General features: G+C 41.6%; 3 protein-coding genes across 6 annotated transcripts in view; 2 read left to right on the top strand and 1 right to left on the bottom strand.

The window, feature by feature from the left end:
• Positions 1-606: 606 nt before the first annotated feature.
• LOC138978600 (ribonuclease D-like) overlaps positions 607-20,529 on the top strand; it is a 40,055-nt gene continuing 20,132 nt past the window's right edge. The window contains exon 1 of the mRNA XM_070351364.1: positions 607-704. The gene's annotated coding sequence lies outside the window, so the exon portion shown is untranslated. The remainder of the gene's footprint in view (positions 705-20,529) is intronic.
• On the top strand, positions 3,944-16,709 carry LOC138978599 (uncharacterized). 4 transcript variants are annotated; one of them, XM_070351359.1, is made up of 5 exons: positions 3,944-4,167; positions 4,679-4,836; positions 7,612-7,979; positions 9,850-9,996; positions 14,060-16,709. In XM_070351359.1, the coding sequence occupies exon 5, from the start codon at positions 14,204-14,206 to the stop codon at positions 14,666-14,668; it is 465 nt and encodes a 154-aa protein (XP_070207460.1). In that variant the 5' UTR covers positions 3,944-4,167; positions 4,679-4,836; positions 7,612-7,979; positions 9,850-9,996; positions 14,060-14,203; the 3' UTR covers positions 14,669-16,709. The 4 variants fall into 4 exon arrangements, with proteins under 4 accessions (XP_070207460.1, XP_070207464.1, XP_070207461.1 ...); XM_070351363.1 differs by having other exon boundaries at positions 3,944-4,836; XM_070351360.1 differs by lacking the exons at positions 3,944-4,167; positions 4,679-4,836 and having other exon boundaries at positions 7,044-7,979.
• On the bottom strand, positions 6,118-6,915 carry LOC138977842 (uncharacterized). Its single transcript, XM_070350450.1, has one exon. It carries the CDS (start codon positions 6,913-6,915, stop codon positions 6,118-6,120), a length of 798 nt encoding a protein of 265 aa, XP_070206551.1.

Here is a 20,529-nt window from a genome sequence, read left to right as displayed (position 1 = left end):
TTGATTTGATTTGATATCTCTGTCTCTATCTCTGTTGATGTACTATTGCATAGTATTCTGACTCTAATTGACTTACACATTTTTTGCTTTGCACCTTGTCATGAGCATTTATAAACTACAATGTTTCATATAATGCGCTTATGTACATAAACTAATACTGTTTCACTAATTATGTATGTATGTAGTAGTAGTTATTATAGTAGATTTAGCTAGTCCCTCTTTAGGGCGAGGGCCAGATGCAAAAAAGTATACCAATGCTTATTCTGTTTCCCTCGTAAAATAAAGAATTGTCATTGTCATTGTCATTGTCTGTCTGTCTGTCTCTGTCTTTCTGTCTCTGTCTTTCTGTCTCTGTCTTTCTGTCTCTGTCTCAGTCTGTCTCAGTCTGTCTCTGTCTGTCTGTCTGTCTGTCTGTCTCTCTCTCTCTCTCTCTTTCTGTGTCTCTCTCTCTCTCCTCCCCCCCCCCCCCCCCCTCTCTCTCTCTCTGTCCTGTTTCCAGTTCACAGGGAGGAAACCTGATCGGCAGGGTACAATAACTGAGCGTCTTTCTACGAAATGCAGCAAACCAAAACTTGCTGCGCGTAAGTATCTAAAAATAAAGTCTAGTTCGAGGCCAAAACAGCAACGGGACATTTGTTTTTCAGTTGCGGTAGAGCCGAGGACGGTAAAGGATCTTCCAAGTGCCAGATTTCGTACTACTGAAGGTAATTTTACATGCTTCGTTGTTTTGTTACTTTTGACTCTGATTCGTTCGGAAAGATGCTTGTCTTAGTTGTCTGTTGAACACCCACGCGCAAGAAAAAGAACACGCATTTGAAAACGCCATGCAGTCACTGATGTCGATTTGAGCAACGTTAATATTCTCTTTGTTACATAATCAGGGGAACATTCACACCCAAAAACATTGAACAAAATCCCAAACAGATAGACTGCTCACGTTCCAAATTCTAGAATTTTAAAAAAAGAACTAGAAAGGCTAGTTTATGAAATGTTCAATTATTGACATTCACGACTAGTTCGACCTGGTCTTTGCAGTGAAGAGACATGACCAATAATAATTAGATAATTAGGGTGGTGCCATAAGTCATGCACATCGGAAGACGTAAAGCAGTACATTTGGATCGCTTTAAAGAAAAATCGATACAAAAATAGTTAACTTGCTTCCGGACTTTTGGTAGGCCTATTTAGCTCTGTGTCATTTGCTCCTTATAACTGTCTATAGTTTGCAAGAAAGCAACGCTTCCAAATATCTAAGAGGTGGATTTGAAATGCTACCATGTGACGACTGACATCTTCCTGTAGATTTGTGTTTGACTAGATAAAGTTCTCCGCCTGTTTGGTATTTTGAAGCATACGCGTCAAAATGCAAGTCGCATTGGAAAGCTGGTTGTTATTGTTATCTTTCTTTGAAGTACCGTAAATTCGTTCGTAACCATTTTTAGAGCTGTGCCTTGTCAGATAACGGCAAATACGCCTTTGAATACAAACTTGCAAATAAATAAATAACTTGAATGTGCATCGTTTCCCCCGGAACTGCAACGTCAATATGCATACACATCTATTTGCATGTAGTTTTGATTCACACCCACTGTTGAGCGTTATTTCTCGCGACGCAGTAGTGAGTAGGAAGTTGTTCTGACATGACTTGTGGGGGCGTGCAGGGGACAGGCGATAGAAAAACGTCATCTGTCACTGTGAGTATCTACAGAAAGAAGAATCTCTCTCTCTCTCTCTCTCTCTCTCTCTCCCTCTCTCTCTCTCTCTCTCTCTCTCTCTCTCTCTCTCTCTCTCTCTCTCTCTCTCTCTCTCTTTGTGGAATTCTCTCCCGGAAACAGTTTATGTCCCAACAAGTCTCAATACTTTCAAAAAACACCTCTCATTACATTTAATGTCAAATTACGAAAAGTCACAGTGATGGATGGAAGACTTCGTTCTGATTATTTTCATATTGATCATATCTGTCCATACAGCATCATTGTTTCATCATTATCAAAACTCAATTTAATAACACGTTCACATCCCTTTCGCTGCCAATCAAAACTTACTTATGTGCATTCCTGATTGCCAGGGAATTTTGGAGTTCGGGGTGTAATAATTCACAAAAAATTCTAGCTCCAAACTGGCAGTAGGTAGGTAAGTAAAACCTATGTTATTTTTAAAGGAAATTGAAACAAGAATCTGTTTTTAGTGTCTAAACATGGAAATAATAATTAGTTTGGCTTATAATGATGTTCAAATCTAAACTTTTGAAAAATAGGTCCGGCGCATCTTCCGGTGCCTGTGGATCAAACACAGGTGGCTGTTTTGCTTGCTTGAAGAAAGGATCATAATCACTGTCATCCACCTGTTTCCAACGTAATCGTCCAAAAGAAGATCTCCCCCTTCCCCTGTCAGTATCCATAATCATTTGCACCGCCTGTAGCGTCAGTCTGTCTTTGTTTTTCCCTACTAGGGCCCGTTCGACTGTCACCGTTAGCCATTTTGACGAGTCGAGCTTTCTCTCCCCTTCCCTGCCGCCAAGGCCGAAAATAGCCTTCAGACGCAAAACCGCGTCACCATTCATGTTTATTCGTGAAAATGAGGTATCCTACCAAGCCATTGGCTGGTATTTGTGTGTCAGCAGTGACGTAGCATTTCTGGAAAATTCCTGAACTGAGATGACGGGTTTACCCGTCACGTAGGCGCTGCGGCTGCACAGGCACATGACGGGTATACCCGTCATAAGGCAGTCAAGGGGTACCAATTTACATTTTTATAAAAACATGTTCTGTACATTCCCAATTTTGATCATTACGTAAGAATTCAAGAAAAGCCTTTAACGTGTATAAAGTCCTGTGAATAGTTTTTTCTGCCTTTTACTTTAATGTTTATCTTTTGTAAATGTTTAACGTGTGTATGGGGTTTTGTTGTTGTTTTTGGGTTTTTTTCCGATTGTTTTTTTTTCCCCTTTTGGGGGGGGGGGGGGGGGTATTTGGATCGGAAGCGTACAAAACATTAGTCTAGTTATGGTTTTTCAGCTATGTTCAGGTTGAAATATCACCTTTACGTGATATAGACACACCACACACACACGCACGCTCGCACGCACGCACGCACGCACGCACGCACGCACGCACGCACGCACGCACGCACGCGCGCGCACGCGCGCACACACACACACACACACACACACACACACACACACGCACATACAGGGTGAGAGAGACAGAGACAGAGAGAGTGGGATCATTTAAGGCATTTTTTTTGAGCGACGCATATTTATTTTCATGTTACTGCTTGCCTTGAAAACTAATTTCAGTGATCAGTCAGTGCTTCCTTGAACGTGTACAACTAGGATCGAAACCGAATATAGCTGGTCGTTCAGCACACAGCCGTGTTAGTGTCACGGGATTTGTGAAAGGAAAAATTAATCTTTTATCATGAATACATTATTCAAACGCATAGGTGGTTGTTGATTTTATTATAAGCCTTTGCACAAAGCGCTGCATAAGAGATTCCTAAGGCGTAACGCAAGTGTGGCCACCTGCATAACGCAGGTCGGACCGGGCCTTGATAAATCAATAACTTGGTGAAATTGCGAGGAATACAACTGAATCGAAGTCCGCCATCTTGTTTGAAGACTCGCGCTGTGTGACGCGAGCAGACGGCTTCCCTATGGAAAGCCGTTTGGCTCATAACTATTACAGCTGTAATTTAAAATAAATACAGCTGTATTTAATGATAAATACAGCTGTATTTAATCATAAATACAGCTGTATTTAAAAATAATTACACCTGTATTTAAAAATATATACAGCTGTATTTATTATTAAATACAGGTGTAATTATTTTTAAATACAGCTGCATTTAAAAATAAATACAGCTGTATTTAAAAATAATTACACCTGTATTTAATAGTAAATACAGCTGTATTTAAAAATAAATACACCTGTAATTACTTTTAGATACAGGTGTAATTATTTTTAAATACAGCTGTATTTATTTTTAAATGCAGCTGCATTTAATAAATGCAGGTGAAATAAATTAGAACTTGAATCGGAAAATGTACGACATGCAAAGCGACAATCTCGTGGAGATACTACTTCCGGTGACGCCACTGGATCAGACCCGCCATTGCGTCAATTATTTGTTGCAGTCTGGTAATGAGCCAGAAGAAGTTTTAAGAAGGTAAGCAACGTTTTGTTTGCTTGTTCATTTGTGACTTAATGGAAGAAACAATGCGTGATCTTTGAAACACGGGTACCGGGTCCCGGTTTGATAACCACTGGCAGTGGCAATCAAAGATGGCGTGTAAAAGCAACTTTCTGTGTTTTGGAGTTCATTAAATGTTGGGATGAATATGTCAGGTTTGAGGATGCACATTTCTGTAGGTTCATCTCGGTATTCCACCCCCTCGGCTTTCTGTTGTAAATATTAAGCTGAGCACGGTGATCGAATGTGGAAGCTACGTTTGGTCAAAGGTCACAGAAGATTTGCGTCGTGCAGCGAAGGAAAGAATCGCGATCTTGTTTCCGAATCGGTACCTCTTTGTTTTTCATTAAACCTGTCATTCTGCTTGCTCGGCTTTGTTAGATGTTTGCATATCGTGTTGCTATTTTCTTTGCTTTTATTATTGTTTCTTACTTGTGCTTCGTTTATCGATACAACGCAAGTAATAAAAGTGTTTGGCAATTTTCAGGGAAAATGGAATGCTACTTGTAAGTACAACGCATGGTGTATTCCAGGATATCTGATCAAGAGTTGGATGCGTTGGTGGAACCAATTACTGCTTCCAACAAGCTTACTGGGTCCTTAATGATACAAGCTCGTCTGAAAGGACAGGGGACAGTACTTCAGGTAACTCTTTTGTGCTGAATATTAGAATAGTAAAGCTTCAAAAAGGAATTTTAAACTGTTGAAAAACAACTGAGAAATGGACCAATGTTTCACAGTCACAGATTCTGATTTTAAAGTTAAGTAATACCGTTTTTATATTTAGTCAAGTTTTGACTAAATATTTTAACGTAGAGGGGGGAATCGAGACGAGGGTCGTGGTGTGTGTGTGTGTCTGTCTGTCTGTGTGTGTGTTTCGATCCATCATACAACGCCGCAGCTATGGAGGTCAATGCGTTGCTTCGGCAGGGCACTGTGGACTCCCCTAGAGTTGTATTTTGGGACCATGATTTTATGTTTTCCGCTGGAAAACAGTTTACGTTACCTGAATTTGCAGCGTCATTTCCTGGGTGATGGTGTGCATCTAGCAAACGTATATTCCCAAGCTTGGGACCTGTTGGCGTAACATATCAAGATCAAGAAGATCAAGCAACGTCAGGACAGGCCAGGTTGTACAAGTCCCTTCGTCAGGCGATAAACACAGTCGGTTTTTGTGTGATTAAATAATGTTGTAGCCGGGTCAGGTTGCATTGTGCGTTTTGACTGATCAGCTTACAAAGCACGGGTATAGGAACAGGGAATCTTCAAATTGTTTACATTTTCTTTCTTGTTTGATGCGGGTGGGTGGCATTATAAATCGACGGCTCTAAATGGGGTCAACCAGATCGGTAGATGGGAAGTAACTCGAGTTTATGACAGGCTCGTTGTGGATGATGTCCCTTGTCTAAAAACCAGTTCAAGGTGGAATGGTTCTGCGATCAACATGATTGTTGAGTGTTCTGTCAAATCAAGATATCGTGACATGTTTCAACAGTATGTTTCTGTGTTGGTGGATAGTATGGATCAGTGTTTTTCCAGAGTACTTGGAAATAATTTTCAGGTGAGATTCTGATGAACATGTTGGTGTTACGATGCCTTTTCATGTGAGCGTTTGTCAATTCAGAGAATCAGAATATTTGTTCCTGTGGGGGTACTGTATGTCAATTACCTCGGGTGTTTGTCATTTCAGTGAATCAGGAAATATTGGTTCCTGTGGAAGTACTGTTTTGTCAATCACCTGTTATTTTGCCTAGGAGATTCCAAATTTATTTTGATTGTGGTACTGTGGGCTAGGTAATATTTCATGTGGAGGTACTTGAACTTGAACTTGAACTTGAACTTGCGATGTTTAAGGCCTTAGGCCTGTTCATCGATCCTGTCGAATAGTACTCCAATAACACTTTTGTTGGTGGCATGCGCGGGCGGTTATTGGTAGCACGTTGGCGAGAATTTCTCTGGTCTGTCTGCCCAGAAATTGTCCAGCCTTCCTTTGAAACTGTTCACTGATGGTGCTGTCACAACTGTTTCTGGCAGACTGTTCCAGTGAGGAATCACCCTTTCTGCGAAGAAGCAGCTCCGAACGTTCAGCCTACAAAATGGTTTGTACAACTTGAGGCTGTTTCCCCTAGTGTCCTTGGTTTCGGTCAGCTGGAAATTCGGGTTGCCTGTGTCGTAGATCCCATGCATATACTTGTAGAGGTCGATCATGTCACCTCGGAGACGCCTGTGTTCGAGACTCGGTAGTTTGAGTACAGCAAGTCGTTCTGGGTAAGTTTTCTCACTGAGAGCCGATATCAGTTTGGTAGCCCTTCTCTGTACGTCCTCTATTTCCTTGCACAGCAGTTTCTGCTGTGGTTGCCATACTGAATGCCCATATTCAAGGATTGGCCTGACAAGACTCTTGTAGAGTTGTACAAACACCTCCCTATCCAGATGCTCAAACGATCTCCTGATGATGCCTAAGGTTTTGTTTGCCTTCGCAGTTGCTTGTGCAACATGTCCCTTGAAACTCAGGCGATTGTCTACAAGTACACCAAGGTCTTTCTCCGTTTCGCTTTCTTCTAGAGTGATGCTAACCTCCTCACCACTTTCGGATCTCCCTTTCATGTGATAGCTGGTCTCTGTGTGTTGTTTGCCTAGCTTAAGGACACTACACTTCTTTGGGTGGAACTTGAGGAGCCAGTTGTCAGACCACTCTTGTAGCTTGTCCAGATCTTCCTGCATGACAACAGGTCCTGAGGGCACGTCAGTACGTGTATATAGCTTGGTGTCGTCAGCAAACAACTTCACAGAGCTGGTGACTTGGCTAGGCAAGTCGTTTATGTACAGGGTGAAGAGCAACTTGTGTTGGCTGGTGCCTCACAGATTACAAACACTATTTTGGTTAAAGTACATGTACCGTGGGCTAGGTAATATTTCATGGTGGGGCTGATTTTTCAGAGAATCAGAAAACATGGTTCGCTGTTGTTCTTTTTGTCAAATTAAGCTATAGGGCCTCAGAGATTCCAACATTAGTATGTGGATTTGTTAGCCAGGTATTATGTTGGTGTGTGACAGTTCAGAGAACCATGATGTAATTTCCTGTTGGTGTTCTGTTTGTCATAAATGTATTGAGCCTCAGAGATTCCAAACTCGTTTGGTGGGGGTACTGGGTGCCAGGATTTGAGTTTGACACAGAAAACACAATTGGTTTGAAGTACTTTGGGCCAGATTTTAATCAATTTCTTTGGTTTGTATTTCAGACTCCCAAAATCTGGTGACAACTTCAGAAGTATGGGATATTAAACACCTTTTACAGGCTGAACAGTGAAGGAGTTGTTAACTCCTGCAAGGAGCAGCAGACAAGTTCAAGGCTTATGTGTAATTCTCAGTAATCTGACAAATAAGGCTGTGTTCACATATCCTGTTTTTTATGCACAGGAATATGCCTCCCAGGAGGGCAGCGTCAAGGCGGGTAGCCGAAGTGACCCGAGCCGCTGCAGGTCGGCCGAGGGCCAGCAACCAGACAGCCTCGCAGCGACAACCCGGTGGGTTTGAGTCAGCCACAGCAGGAGGGGAAGAAAGCGCCACTGCTTTGGCCGCGGTATTGGCAGAACTACGCAGGCTGGGGGAGCGGCAAGAGACCTGCCAAGTGGCCATTGTCTCGCTCCAGAAAGACAACCAACGTCTGCAAGAAGCTGTTTCGGGTGATCGTGAGGCCATCGCCTCAACATCGGGATCGATGACAACCGGTACCAGCAATTCTACCCTGTCTGGCTCGGTTGCCAACCTGGTCAACACAATCACAGGTGAGGCGGCCACCCAATTGGTGCCTGTTGTTTTGTTCGTCGAGGATAAAGTTAAACGCAGGATCTGGGGCCCGGGGCGTCAATCCACAATGACAACTGAAAAGTTTCAAATGGAAGCGTGTCAATGTTAATTGTAATTCAATCTGACAATGATCTCTTTCCTGCGTTCATGCGGTTGCAAACAGACCAGAATTGGTTCTGTTCTGTTCACATAGTACTTTGAGTTCACTTACATGCAAGGGTGATGCACAGTATTCCTATGGAGAGAACTTCATCTTTAAGTGTACTTCGATTAACTGAAGATATTCAATTGTTTACTTCAATGTGGGAGGTGTGCAATGTGTAAATACACATCAACTCAGTCAGTAAGATTTATGTGCTGGTGTATGATGCAGAGCTGTCAGCCCCTATGAAGCTTCATGTGTAGCAATCTTGAATTTATAGTGTAGCAAATGGTGTTTATCTTTTAAGTATTGCATCATCTTATAATCCACTGCACCTACATGTTTATATGTCAAGACACAAATGTTGCAATAACTGTGTTCAGACAAGAAAACAGCAGCAGGAACAAATGAACATTGTAGAGTGTCTGTATAACGAAGTAGCATTTTCTGTTTTACAAGTAGCATGCTACATCGAAAGCGTAATAGTCTGCAGCTCTAATTGGGCCACTAATGCGGCATGGTGCTTTTGGATTCCACAAGTTATTTTGCATGTTGTTTTTAAGGCAAATATGTCAGAAGCTCCTAAAGAACTTTAGTGGGTAAGCCTGTGACATTGTTGTCCACATAGAGAATACTATATGGTTTCCTATGAAATACCAGTTTTACACAAGTTGTGCTTTTAAATATTAAACTGCGAACAATATTTCAAAACACTAGTGTAAAACTGGTATCAAACAGGAAGCCATGTAGTATTCTGTTTATCCTACATACAGGGTTCGTACAGGTCATGGAAAGTCATGGAATTTGATTTTTAATTTTCCAGGCCTGGAAAGTCATGGAATTTCAATTCAAGTCATGGAATTTCAATTCAAGTCATGGAATTTAACATAAATAAGAAAGAAAAAAAATTAACCTTTAGCACGCCAGCTTTCTTTCGAGTTGTTTCTTGACAACAAAAAGTATGCGGAATTGGAACGAATTACCAAGGAAGATCTTCGCAATGAACTGTGTATCGCGGTGAAAAAAATGACAGTTCGTCAAGTCACAGTGTTAGTGACGGTTATGAAACGGAATTTACGAAAGTGCAGATGGATACAAACAGTGGCTGGTCCAGTTTAGTGAAATGACAGGACCAGCAAACATTACCGATAATCTGACTGCGTAGCAAATGCTTGACTTGCTTGTCAAAGAGACACTGCGTAGAAACTGACTCAAATTCAGTGCAAAGCAAGCCAGTGTCAAAACTGGCAGTGACAAGATGTAAAAAGTTTGCGTGTTCGGAAATGGCGACCTGTGGATCTAGTCATGGAAAATGTTATTGAGGCTCATGGAAAAGTCATGGAATTTTGTTTCTAAAAACCAGTGGGGACCCTGTACATACTGTTGCATGTTCATTGCTGTAAATGTCCCTTTGTCGAAGCGCCCAGATTGAAGAAGCTTAAAAATTGAACCTGGATCTCTCCGAATGCCTCGTGTAATCTTTAATGTCAAAGCAAGGAAATGTCACTGGTGTGGTGTTTACGTTCTTAAAATTCTTCCGAGTGTTCAAAGAAGGACGCTTGTTTCGGTATTGGAGGCAGTGAAAAATCAGGTCCTTGTCAGACAAGACCTCTTTACACATGTATTGTAGAGTGAATGGTATTGTTATGACATGAGTGGTATGTCACGTTAGTGTAATAAGTTGTATTCTTACACGCTCCACAAAGGCACAGAGTACGGGGAGCCATCCAGCGGGTTGATCCTGGTGGAGTAGCTGTCAGAGCTTTGGCGTTGAGGCCCACGAGACGTCGTCTGTACCAAGTATCAGGACCAAACGCTCTCTGGCATCTAGACGGATACCACAAGTTGATATCGTGAGTACAGCTACAAATACATACACTGGGCACAAAAAAATCCTTTTTAAAAATTTGGTGCATGTTGAGTGTGTCCGGTGGTGGGGAGGATGTTAGGGGTTGTGCCAGTTTGAACATGGAATTTGAGTGGATTGATACAGGTGGCATAAGGAATTCTCTTAAACATTATTTTATGACGCTGGAATCTTTCTTTTAAGACCTACATAACCCTGAGATAATAAGGTCTTATAATGGGGGTAAACTTACAGAGGTTATGAGCAGAATATCTTAGAGAACAGCATACCTGCCAATTGCTACGATTTTGGCGCAGCATGCTCCGATTTTGCAGGAATTGCTACGCTGCTACTCTAAGCCCTGAGCTGCTACGCTAAAATAAAAATAAAAAATGACAAGCGTGCAAAATGTTCACTTATTGCTTGACAATCAACAATGAACATTGCATAACTAGTCGAGTACCGATGGCTGGGAACCACTCCGTTATGACTCGATATTGTCCACGTGACTTGCTTAGCAAATCGTGAATTTTATTGCAAGCATTCGCATTTCCGGTGACTCTATGCGCCAATTGTGAATTTGATTAGAATATATATGCAATGCACTTGTTAAGTTGTAAGCTGTGCACAGTGACGGTGTTAGAAGTGGAAACTGGAGGGAGACAGGATAAAAACGGGGAAACGTAAGGGTGGTGAAGATTATGGTGCAAGTTCCACGCCGATGCGGGCAAATCATTTTCAACGATTTTTGCCGAAGAATTCGACAGACTTTGCGTGTATAGGTAATAATACCTGCTATTCCGACTTGGTTGTGTGACAGACGTTTTCTTCCACACGAGATTACGTTGATTGTCTAAATCTACTTTTTGACGGAAGTGGCCGAACAACTGTGAATGACGTCTCGTTATATGGGAATGACGTCACAGTCATCGTCACAGTCTGTATCTTTTGAAGCATCTCATTCTTCATGACGTCTTTCTGTGTCTGCATCCGCAAAATGTTTGTTCATTCCGGAATCTTTGTCATCTATGTTCAGAACTCTGTCCTTATAGTGTCAGACAAACAGGCCTCCTGAGCGAACCACTTTCCAAGGGAACTTAAATTCGCGTATGGAAACAGTACTGTCGTCTGGGGTGCCGTTTTCAGTATTCTGAGCGTTGAAGAATCTGTAAAGAGAAGAAACGATAACAGCAGGAGAAATAAAAGTCGTGTGTGCATTTTATGTTTTTTTGGAGTGACGATTTTGAGTTTGAATCCGTTCTTGCCATGCTCCTAAAGCGTGTAACATACAATCTTGCATACGTTTGCTTTAGTAGTGGCAAAGAAGGAAAGCGTGTGACATTGAACTATGTTTAGACGGTTGTAATGTCGTAGAGCTCTCAGAATCTTACAAACGTTTTTGATGGCATTTTAAATGCGGGCTTGCGATTCAAATTTAAGATTATGCGAGTGCTATGCTTATAAACACCAATTGCAACTCTGACATTGGGTGAAAGTTCCAAAATGCTACTCTTTGGGCTTCACAGGGGTTGGCAGCTATGAAACAGGGTCTTGAAAATGTCTTGTTTGGGATCGTAAAAGGAAGGGCGTCTTCTAAGGGGTAGGTGGGTAACGAAGGTGAGTCGTGTGCAAGTATTTTCTTTTCTTTTCTTTTTATTTTGTCATTTTCTGGATATGTAATGAAAGACTGGTCCATTGATGATTTCCCCACGGAATACAAAACATATTCTGGTTATACCTTACCATTTCTACTGGGTGGTTATTTAAATTTGGTTGCTTTGTGTTTTTTTTAACAATAAACACCCCTTCAAGTTAACAGAGAAATAAGCAGAGGAGGGAATACTTTTCGGTGAATACCAAGCTACCTAGTCCTAACAAATAACCACCCAGCAACCAGTCTGAATCCTCGATAGCTCATAGGTTGAGAAACCACACTGTGTGGTCACTGCTTGGTGACTGAAAAGTTCTGAATGCTCAAATATTCGAAAGAGGAAAGAGCTCATACATACTGCATTTACACTATTCATTTCAGGTTTCAACACACAGAATCCAATATAAGATCCATAAGTTTGGTTGTTTTCTAAATCAAAATCTACGTTGTACCAGACACAAGGTCTCAAGGCAAGTAACTCTCATATTTTGTGTAGAAAATAGAGTTGTTCCCATTTTGCATTTGTACAAATAAAAAGACAGTAATCTGTAGGTCAATTATATTTCACTTCATAAATAGAACTTTTTTTCCCGAGATACTTAAACATGAAAAGAACGCAAAAATATTTGCCTTATCGTCTTAGCAGAACAACTATGTACTTTATTTTATTCGAAATTAAATTAACTGCTATAAAGAGTTTGCAGAATTGCGCAATTTTCACAGAACTCTTCAACCATGGATTAATCACATGCTTGTGCAGGTAGACTGGCTGAGTGAATAATACTTGATCAAAATAATTATGTGTGCTGTGGGCAGGCTGTCTGTCTGTCCAAGGACAAAAAATGTAACGTTGAGCTGTTATCTCAGAAGTTTATACAGCTAGACCTCTGAAACTTTGCACACTTTTAGGGTTTGATGATTTCACGAAGTGACCCCAGTTTCGTTGACCCTCATCAAATTTTGGGGTCACAGCGGGGTCATGTTCGTTTAATAAAAACTTAACGTTGATGTTATCTCAGATGTGTTTTTAGCTAGAGCTTTAACCCTTAGGCTGGTTGTCGCGACACTTTACGTATACTGTCACCTGGTTGTCACGACATATGTCGCGCTATTGGCTCAGTCTGTTTGGTCGGTTCCGATTACCTCCCATTGATGCGAAAACCTATATGACTGTTTTTTGTTATGTTTCTCTCTGTTAATTCACCAGTGGCTATGTAACATGTGTTACAGAATTGCACCGGTGTAAGGGTTAATAGTACGCACACTTCTAGGTTTTGATAATCTACCAACTTGACATAAGATTGTGGGCGGGGATGTAGCTCAGTCGGTAGCGCGCTAGATTTGTATCCAGTTGCCTGCTGTCAGCGTGAGTTCGTCCCCACGTTCGGCGGGAGATTTATTTCTCGGAGTCAACTTTGTGTGCAGACTCTCCTCGGTGTCCGAACACCCCCGTGTGTACACACAAGCACAAGACCAAGTGCGCACGAAAAAGATCCTGTAATCCATGTCAGAGTTCGGTGGGTTATAGAAACAAGAAAATACCCAGCATGCTTCCTCCGAAAGCGGCGTATGGCTGCCTAAATGGTGGGGTAAAAACGGTCATACACGTAAAATTCCACTCGTGCAAACCACGAGTGCACGTGGGAGTTTCAGCCCACGAACGCATAAGAAGAAGAAGACGACATAAGGTTGATTGACCTTCGTCACAGCCCACTTCGTCAACATCACGGGCCAAAGAATCTAGACACAGCCATCGTCGAACGCTGAAGAAGAAGAAGATTGACCTTCGTCAAGTTTTGGGGTCACAGGGGGTCATGTTCGAATCAAAATATCTTAACATTGATGTTATCTCAGGTGTTTTTGAAGCTTGAGCTTTGAAACTTTGAACACTTGAAGGATTTGATCATCTACCTACGTGACCCTAGTTTGGTTGATCCCTGTCACATTTTGGGGTCACAGTGGGGTCAAGTTTGTAAAAGCTTTACATTGCGGTTTTCTCAGTTATTTTTATTAAATTTCACTGAATTGTATGTGTTATTAACCAGCAGACATTACCAAAATTTTGCTTATTTTTATCAAATTTTAGAGTCCCAGCAGTTAGTGGAATCCTCCTTTTAAGACCTACAAGACCCTTAAGGCTTATGGACATGACGAAGAAAAGTCATATAAAGCAATTGCTTTTCTTGATTTATTTCTTTGCAAAATTGAAGAAAGGTGGATTAAATGGGTTACACACCTTTTCTCAATGATATATATTAAAAATAATGGTCTTGATTCTCGGTCATGAAAAAGCACTTTGACCATTACTTTTTAATATTTACTGAGCATGTTACCTGTACTTATTTCCCAATAACTCTTTAATCAGAATTTGTGTGGTGAAATCACATATGGAAACGGATCTCTGTTTGTTATATTGCAGGTGGAAAATGGTGATTCATGGGGCAATCGATGGCTTTAGCCGGGCCACTACCTTCCTCCATGCCACCGAAACAACAGGTCAGAGACCGTTCGGGATCTGTTTTTGGGTGGAACCCAACGCTTTGGACTCCCGTCAAGAGTCCGCATGGACCATGGTGGCGAGAATCTGGATGTCGTCGCCCTCATGAATGAACACCGGGGAGAAGGGAGAGGCAGTGCGATGCAAGGCCGCAGTGACCATAACCAAAGGATCGAGCGTCTCTGGCTCGACGTCTGGAAAGATGTGGTGAACCCTTACCATGACCTGTTTACTGCAATGGGAACACCACAGGCAGAAGGTGGTCTGGGGATACTGAACATGGACAATCCCATTCACTTGTGGGCCCTCCACTATGTTTTTCTGCCCAGGCTGAACCGGTCCCTACAGTGGATTGTGGAACAGAAGAACCACCAACCCCTGAGGACAGAGCGCAACAGAACTCCCCTGCAGCTCTTCTTCAGGGGGATGCTGGAGAGACGAGCCAGCACATCCACAGCAGTACAGGACTTCTGGAAAGGGAGAAGCCTTCAATCGATAATCGAGGACCATCCTTTGCCAGACAGTCGTTAGGATGTGCCTGCCACGGCTTGCCCCCTCTCTGAGGAACAGCTCGTGCAACTAACGGAGCGCATTGACCCTCGGAGTGGGCCACCCACCGATCAACATGGTCAGATGTTGTTCTCCAGTTCGTTGCCAACATGCTCGAGTAAAAAAAAAGTTAGCTTGTGGACACCCCAAACCTGAAGTGTATAGCAGACCTGTGAACCCATACGATTTTGCCATATTTTGTACGCTTGATTGTCCAGACTACAAGCAGATTGGTCAGTGGAATCACAAGAAAAATTCATTGTCTACTTTTATTTACAAGCGCATTCCAAAGCCGATCCAGTGTTTTGACACATGATTACTGCTTTTGTCAATGAAAGAAGCATTCGTTTTAAATTGTAAACTTATTAGGCTACTTGCCCTATCCGCTCCAGCCACGTAATCGTGCAATAAATCTGCAATATCTTGCATGGCGTTGGGAGGTGTGCCTCAATTTGCGGGTTTGCTTTGAGACCTCAGAGTAAGGATGTGTCTGGGTGCAGACACTTCGCCTTCAAAAAAGTTAATTTGCACTGAGCAGCATTGGGCGGCAACAATGAAAGCCTCAAAAACAATCATAAAGTTTGTTCAAAGTACCAAGCATGGTAGAAGGTATAAGCAACTGTTTTTTTCAAATTGGTTTAAATCTGCGCTCTAATTCTAAACCAATCTTTGTAAAGTGGAAAGTCATTCAAATAAAGCGAAATTATGTCCGCTGTGTATTTTATTATTTTTAAACACAGGTACTGCACCACGAAAACAATATTGCTAAAAAAAAAAAACAAATATGTACACTTTGTGAAAGAAAGTTGTAAAGAAAGTTTTACACAATGATTTGCCATTAGGTTACCTGTTTAATTGCACCAAACAGACATGGGATTCTTCCGTAAAATTACGGAATTCCGTAAATTTTTAGGCTCCAGGGATCATTCTTGAGATTCGTGCAAATCCGCTGAGAAAATGTTGGGGTATATGTAGGTAAAGACCCAAGTTTTTCGGCCGGTCCGCTGATCGCGACGCTCCATTCCATACTATTCTTGAACGGTTGGTTCCTAAAACGGTCAGACTGTTGCTGGTCGATCCGTATGGGAACGCGCTCTGTGTCTTTGTATGACGGCTTACTTGTGCCAAAACCTAGGGTTATCGTTTTCACGTGAAAATTAGTAATTAACAGTGTTAATTACTAATTTTCATTTTTGCCTCGTTTTCGGTCACAGTAGTCGGATTTTAAGAGTCCGCACTGAGAGGCTTCAACGTCCGGCAAACATCACTCTCAAACTATTTCTAAAATATCTTTTAACAGAAGGCCTTATCGAGCAAGTTATTCGACGGGAAGATGCATGTCACTGTTTTCTACAATAGCGCTATCCTAAAAGTTGTTTTGGGTATCTTAGAAAAGAATAATCGACCCCGAAAACTTTCGAATCGAAGCTGTTCGTAGCAGACGGACTTTTGATCGGCTGTGGTCTCACACTTTCACAGATATCTTTCAATATAATTCCTTAATCGACAAGTTGTCAGGCAGACAGCTGTACTTCATATTTGTTTCCACTACCACACTCATACATTTGCTTAAAAGTGTATTAGGGAAGGACAATCAATCCGAAAATGTTCGAACCGAGAGAGGAAAAATGGCGGCCGGTCGGACATGTGCAAAAGGTCCGACGACTAGCAGACGGATCTCTTCATCGAGACTCGCACACTTTCACAAATATCTTTCGATAGAATTCGTTATTCAACAAGTTTTCGGACAGACAGTTGTATGTCACGGTTATCTACACATGCGCTCAGCTCTTAGTGTTAATTTAAAGAACTATGGACCAGAAAAGTTTCGAATCGAAGGATGTTTTGCTCTGGCAGGTGAAACAGTCGCGCATGCGCATTGAGCCCCCACAGTCACGAGGTACAAGAAAATTAGTAATTAACGCGTGAAAATTACTAATTTTTAGTTTTGGCACTAGTAAGCCGTCAGGAAGCGAGCCAAAACTGAAAATTAGACATTAACACTTGAAAATTAGTTATTAACACTAGAAAATTAGTAATTAACACTAAAGCATACCGTATGAGAATGATTCGGCGCCATTTTTACATCGCTTCGAGCCACTTGCCAAAATGATGAGGAAGCTAAAGCGAGACGAAACCGTTCTATCCCGGGAAATTGACCAGCAGAAGTACAAGAAAAATCTCTGGAGATTCGACTGGCTCGATGAAGTTGTATCATTGAGCTGGAAATACGAGAAAGGCCAGAAGACACAAGACGTGAAACTGAAAGTTGGCGATGCTTTTGCTAAAATCAACTTGCCGGGAAAAACTTAGTGCACTTTGTGCAACGATGTTAATGTTATCAACTACGATTCCAATGGAAAGACTGCCCTCAAAAGCCACTTGAAAAGCAACAAGCACCTGACTATCCTGAAAACCCAGTCGTGTAATCAGTCACTGGGGTCGTTTGGCACCGACGAGGTAAGAACATTGAAACCACACCGTCACACGCCACCACCCCCCCCCCCCCCCCCCATCCCCGCCTCTCTCTCTCTCTCTCTCTCTCTCTTTCTCCTCCTTATTTTGAGTCTTAGCGTAAAATTAATTTGAGAAACATGGGAAGGAAGAGAAAGGGAGGGGGGGGGGGGGGGGCTATGATTAAGCTGAAATATGCATTTCAGGGCCATTTTTGTGTGTCTAAAATACTAAAAACCTTCAGCTTCTGGGGGCTTTGCCCCCAGACCCCGACCAGGGGCGTTGCACCTGGACCCTACTGGGGGCCTTCTGCGGCCCCCAGACCCCCACTTTTTTTTTCCTTAATTATCACTTTTTCTGAATCCCATGTCTCATTGTCTGACCAAATTTCTTTTCATGTATCTATAGTATAGATTTATAAGGTTGAAAATTGCTGAAAGTTTTTAAAACAGACTATTGTTTTTGAAAAAGACCTTAGTGTATTTTTAGGTTTATTGATGCTAGATATATTTATATATATATATATATATATATATATATATATGGCTTGCCCAATCCAACGTATAAAGGAACTCATTGTTATTCAGCCATTAACCTTCGCCGGCACTCGTTATCGACTACACACGGACGCATTCGTGGGGCCGTGCAGACCCATGCTTCTCAAAGAAGGAAAAATGTGCATATCCTTCCGTGGCACTCGTGGGGCCGTGCAGACCCATGCTTCTCAAAGAAAGAAAAATATGCATATCCTTCCGTGGCACTCGTGGGTCCGTGCGGACACAGAAGGGTGTTTGATGCAAATATCTCTTAAACGAGTTGGAATTTTTTAATGAGCTTTTAGAAATGCCTCAGACACCTAAAAAGCTATCATCTCCTAAAAGCTCATTAAATTTCAGTGATAATTAATTAATTAATTAATGGTCAAATTTAGACTGCACAGGGTATTTGGTAAAATATTATGGGTCTGCATGGCCCCACGAGTGCCACGGAAGGGTTTGCACAATTGTCCTTCTTTGAGAAGTATGGGTCCGCATGGACCCACGAGTGCCTCGGAAGGGTATACACGCTTTTCCTTCTTTGAGAAGTATGGGTCCGCACGTCCCCACGAATGCTTCCGTGTGTAGTCTAAATTTGACCATTAATTAATTAATTAATTAATTAATTATCCCTGAAATTTAATGAGCTTTTAGGAGATGAAAGCTTTGTAGGTGTCTGAGGCATTTCTAAAAGCTCATTAAAAAATTCCAACTCGTTTAAGAGATATTTGAGACAATGACAAAAGGTGACGTTTTCATGTCAGTATGTCCCAAATGACATCACCAGTACATTTTTCATTCTATCTAATCTGTTTTCGTTCTATTTTTTCTAATAACATGCGTTAACAATTGATTGCCAACTGGAATGGAAGAGCACAAAAAGTGTAACTTGATATGTAGTTTCTCTAGAGGGAAAAACATCTTCCACTTTCATGTCAGTGTGTCCCATGCAACATACATTTGCCAAACAGCTATGTGTAAGTAGATTATTTGTTAGTGGTATAGAAAATACTGATCAACAATCAAAGTCAGTTTTCACATTCATTTTCTACCTATTTCTTATTTGTTTATTCTTTTGGCAATGGTGAAATGTCAGCAATCGTGTGTCATTCGGGACAGTAGACATGACACCTGACCTTTTGTCACTGTCTCATTTGCAATCAAACACCCTTCTGGGTCCGCACGGACCCACGAGTGCCTCGGAAGGGTATACACGCTTTTCCTTCTTTGAGAAGTATGGGTCCGCACGTCCCCACAAATGCTTCCGTGTGTAGTCTAAATTTGACCATTAATTAATTAATTAATTATCACTGAAATTTAATGAGTTTTTAGGAGATGATAGCTTGTTAGGTGTCTGTAGCATTTCTAAAAGCTCATTAAAAAATTCCAACTCGTTTAAAAGATATTTGCAATCAAACACCCTTCTGGGTCCGCACGGACCCACGAGTGCCGGCGAAGGTTAAAGACATTTTCCGAATTACAATGGTTTAATAGCCAACTTGCACAATACCCCTTTTGAACAGCTCTCTGGTGCGAAAGATAAGGAAGGTTCACTTCCCTACGGGCAAACGTTTTGCTCTCACAAGCACTGGTGTTCTCTGGCTTGTGTAAAAAAAACAAAATAAAATCTCAATCGCCTTACTTTTGTATACAGGACATGCTTGGGTACTTTGAACGAACTAAAGGATTATTCTTGCGGCTATTATTGCCGCAGCCAATAAACCTTTAACGACTTTGTGTGTGTCGGTGTGTGAATGCTCTGATTTGTTTTGCTATTGTGTATTGCCGTGAGCTCTGGCGAGAAGGGGTGATTAATTTATGTTCATTATTATTATGTCTCACTGTGTTTTCACAGCTGTACAGAACAGTGAAAGGGATACTCGTTCAAACTTTGGTATGATGCCATGAGCGCCATAGTTTAACTAGAGTCAAATCAGTTATTTTTCTTTTTATATTCAATGGTGCCTCATTCACCCATATTCATCAGAACATAAGCTTTTTGCAACGTTCATTGAAGGTCAAGGTCCCTTTAAGTTACCTATCAAACCTCATAGTGGTGTTTATTGTTTATGGTTAGTGTTTTCCCCTGGAGCAATTTTTTGATTAGTGCTTTTGTGAACAAGAAACAATTTACAAGTGGCTCTATCCCATCTTCCCCCCCCCCCCCCCCCCCCCCCCCCCCTTCCACGTGGCGATATAACCTTCGTGGTTGAAAACACCAAATAAAGAAAGAAAGTGTTTTAAACATTTTCAGTTCTCCATTTAGTTTGGTGAAGTAGTGTAGAGCATTTTTTGAACATCAATAATCATGTATGAATTTATTGCATGTTTGTTGCTAGAATATTAATCATTCTTCTGCTGAAGAACTTTGTGCCTGATGAAAGTAAACATTGTGGTCAGTCGCATAGGTACCCCCCGCGGGTTTGGGGGAAGAATTTACCCGATGCTCCCCAGCATGTCGTAAGAGGCGACTAACTGATTCTGTTTCTCCTTTTACCCTTGTTAAGTGTTTCTTGTATAGAATAGTCAATTTTTGTAAAGATTTTACTCAAGCAGTATGTAAGTGTTATGTCCTTTGTACTGGAAACTTGCATTCTCCCAGTAAGGTAATATATTGTACTACGTTGCAAGCCCCTGGAGCAAATTTTTGATTAAGTGCTTTTGTGAACAAGAAACAATTGACAAGTGGCTCTATCCCATCTCCCCCCTTCCCCCGTCGCGATATAACCTTCGTGGTTGAAAACAATGTTAAACACAAAATAAAGAAAGAATAGGCACCCCCTAAAATCAAAGGTGAGTTTTAGATACTAAAATGTGCCAACAAATTTAACAGCACACCCGAGTCCCCTTTTT

This window comes from Littorina saxatilis, linkage group LG10 (genome assembly GCF_037325665.1).
Source record: "Littorina saxatilis isolate snail1 linkage group LG10, US_GU_Lsax_2.0, whole genome shotgun sequence".
In the NCBI taxonomy this organism is placed as follows: domain Eukaryota; kingdom Metazoa; phylum Mollusca; class Gastropoda; order Littorinimorpha; family Littorinidae; genus Littorina; species Littorina saxatilis.
This window is presented reverse-complemented; position numbering and strand designations above follow the sequence as displayed.

Bases quoted from the DNA above. Each gene is read 5' to 3' on its own strand.
- LOC138978599 (XM_070351359.1), top strand. From the start codon at position 14,204: ATGGACCATGGTGGCGAGAATCTGGATGTCGTCGCCCTCATGAATGAA.
- LOC138977842 (XM_070350450.1), bottom strand. From the start codon at position 6,915: ATGCAGGAAGATCTGGACAAGCTACAAGAGTGGTCTGACAACTGGCTC.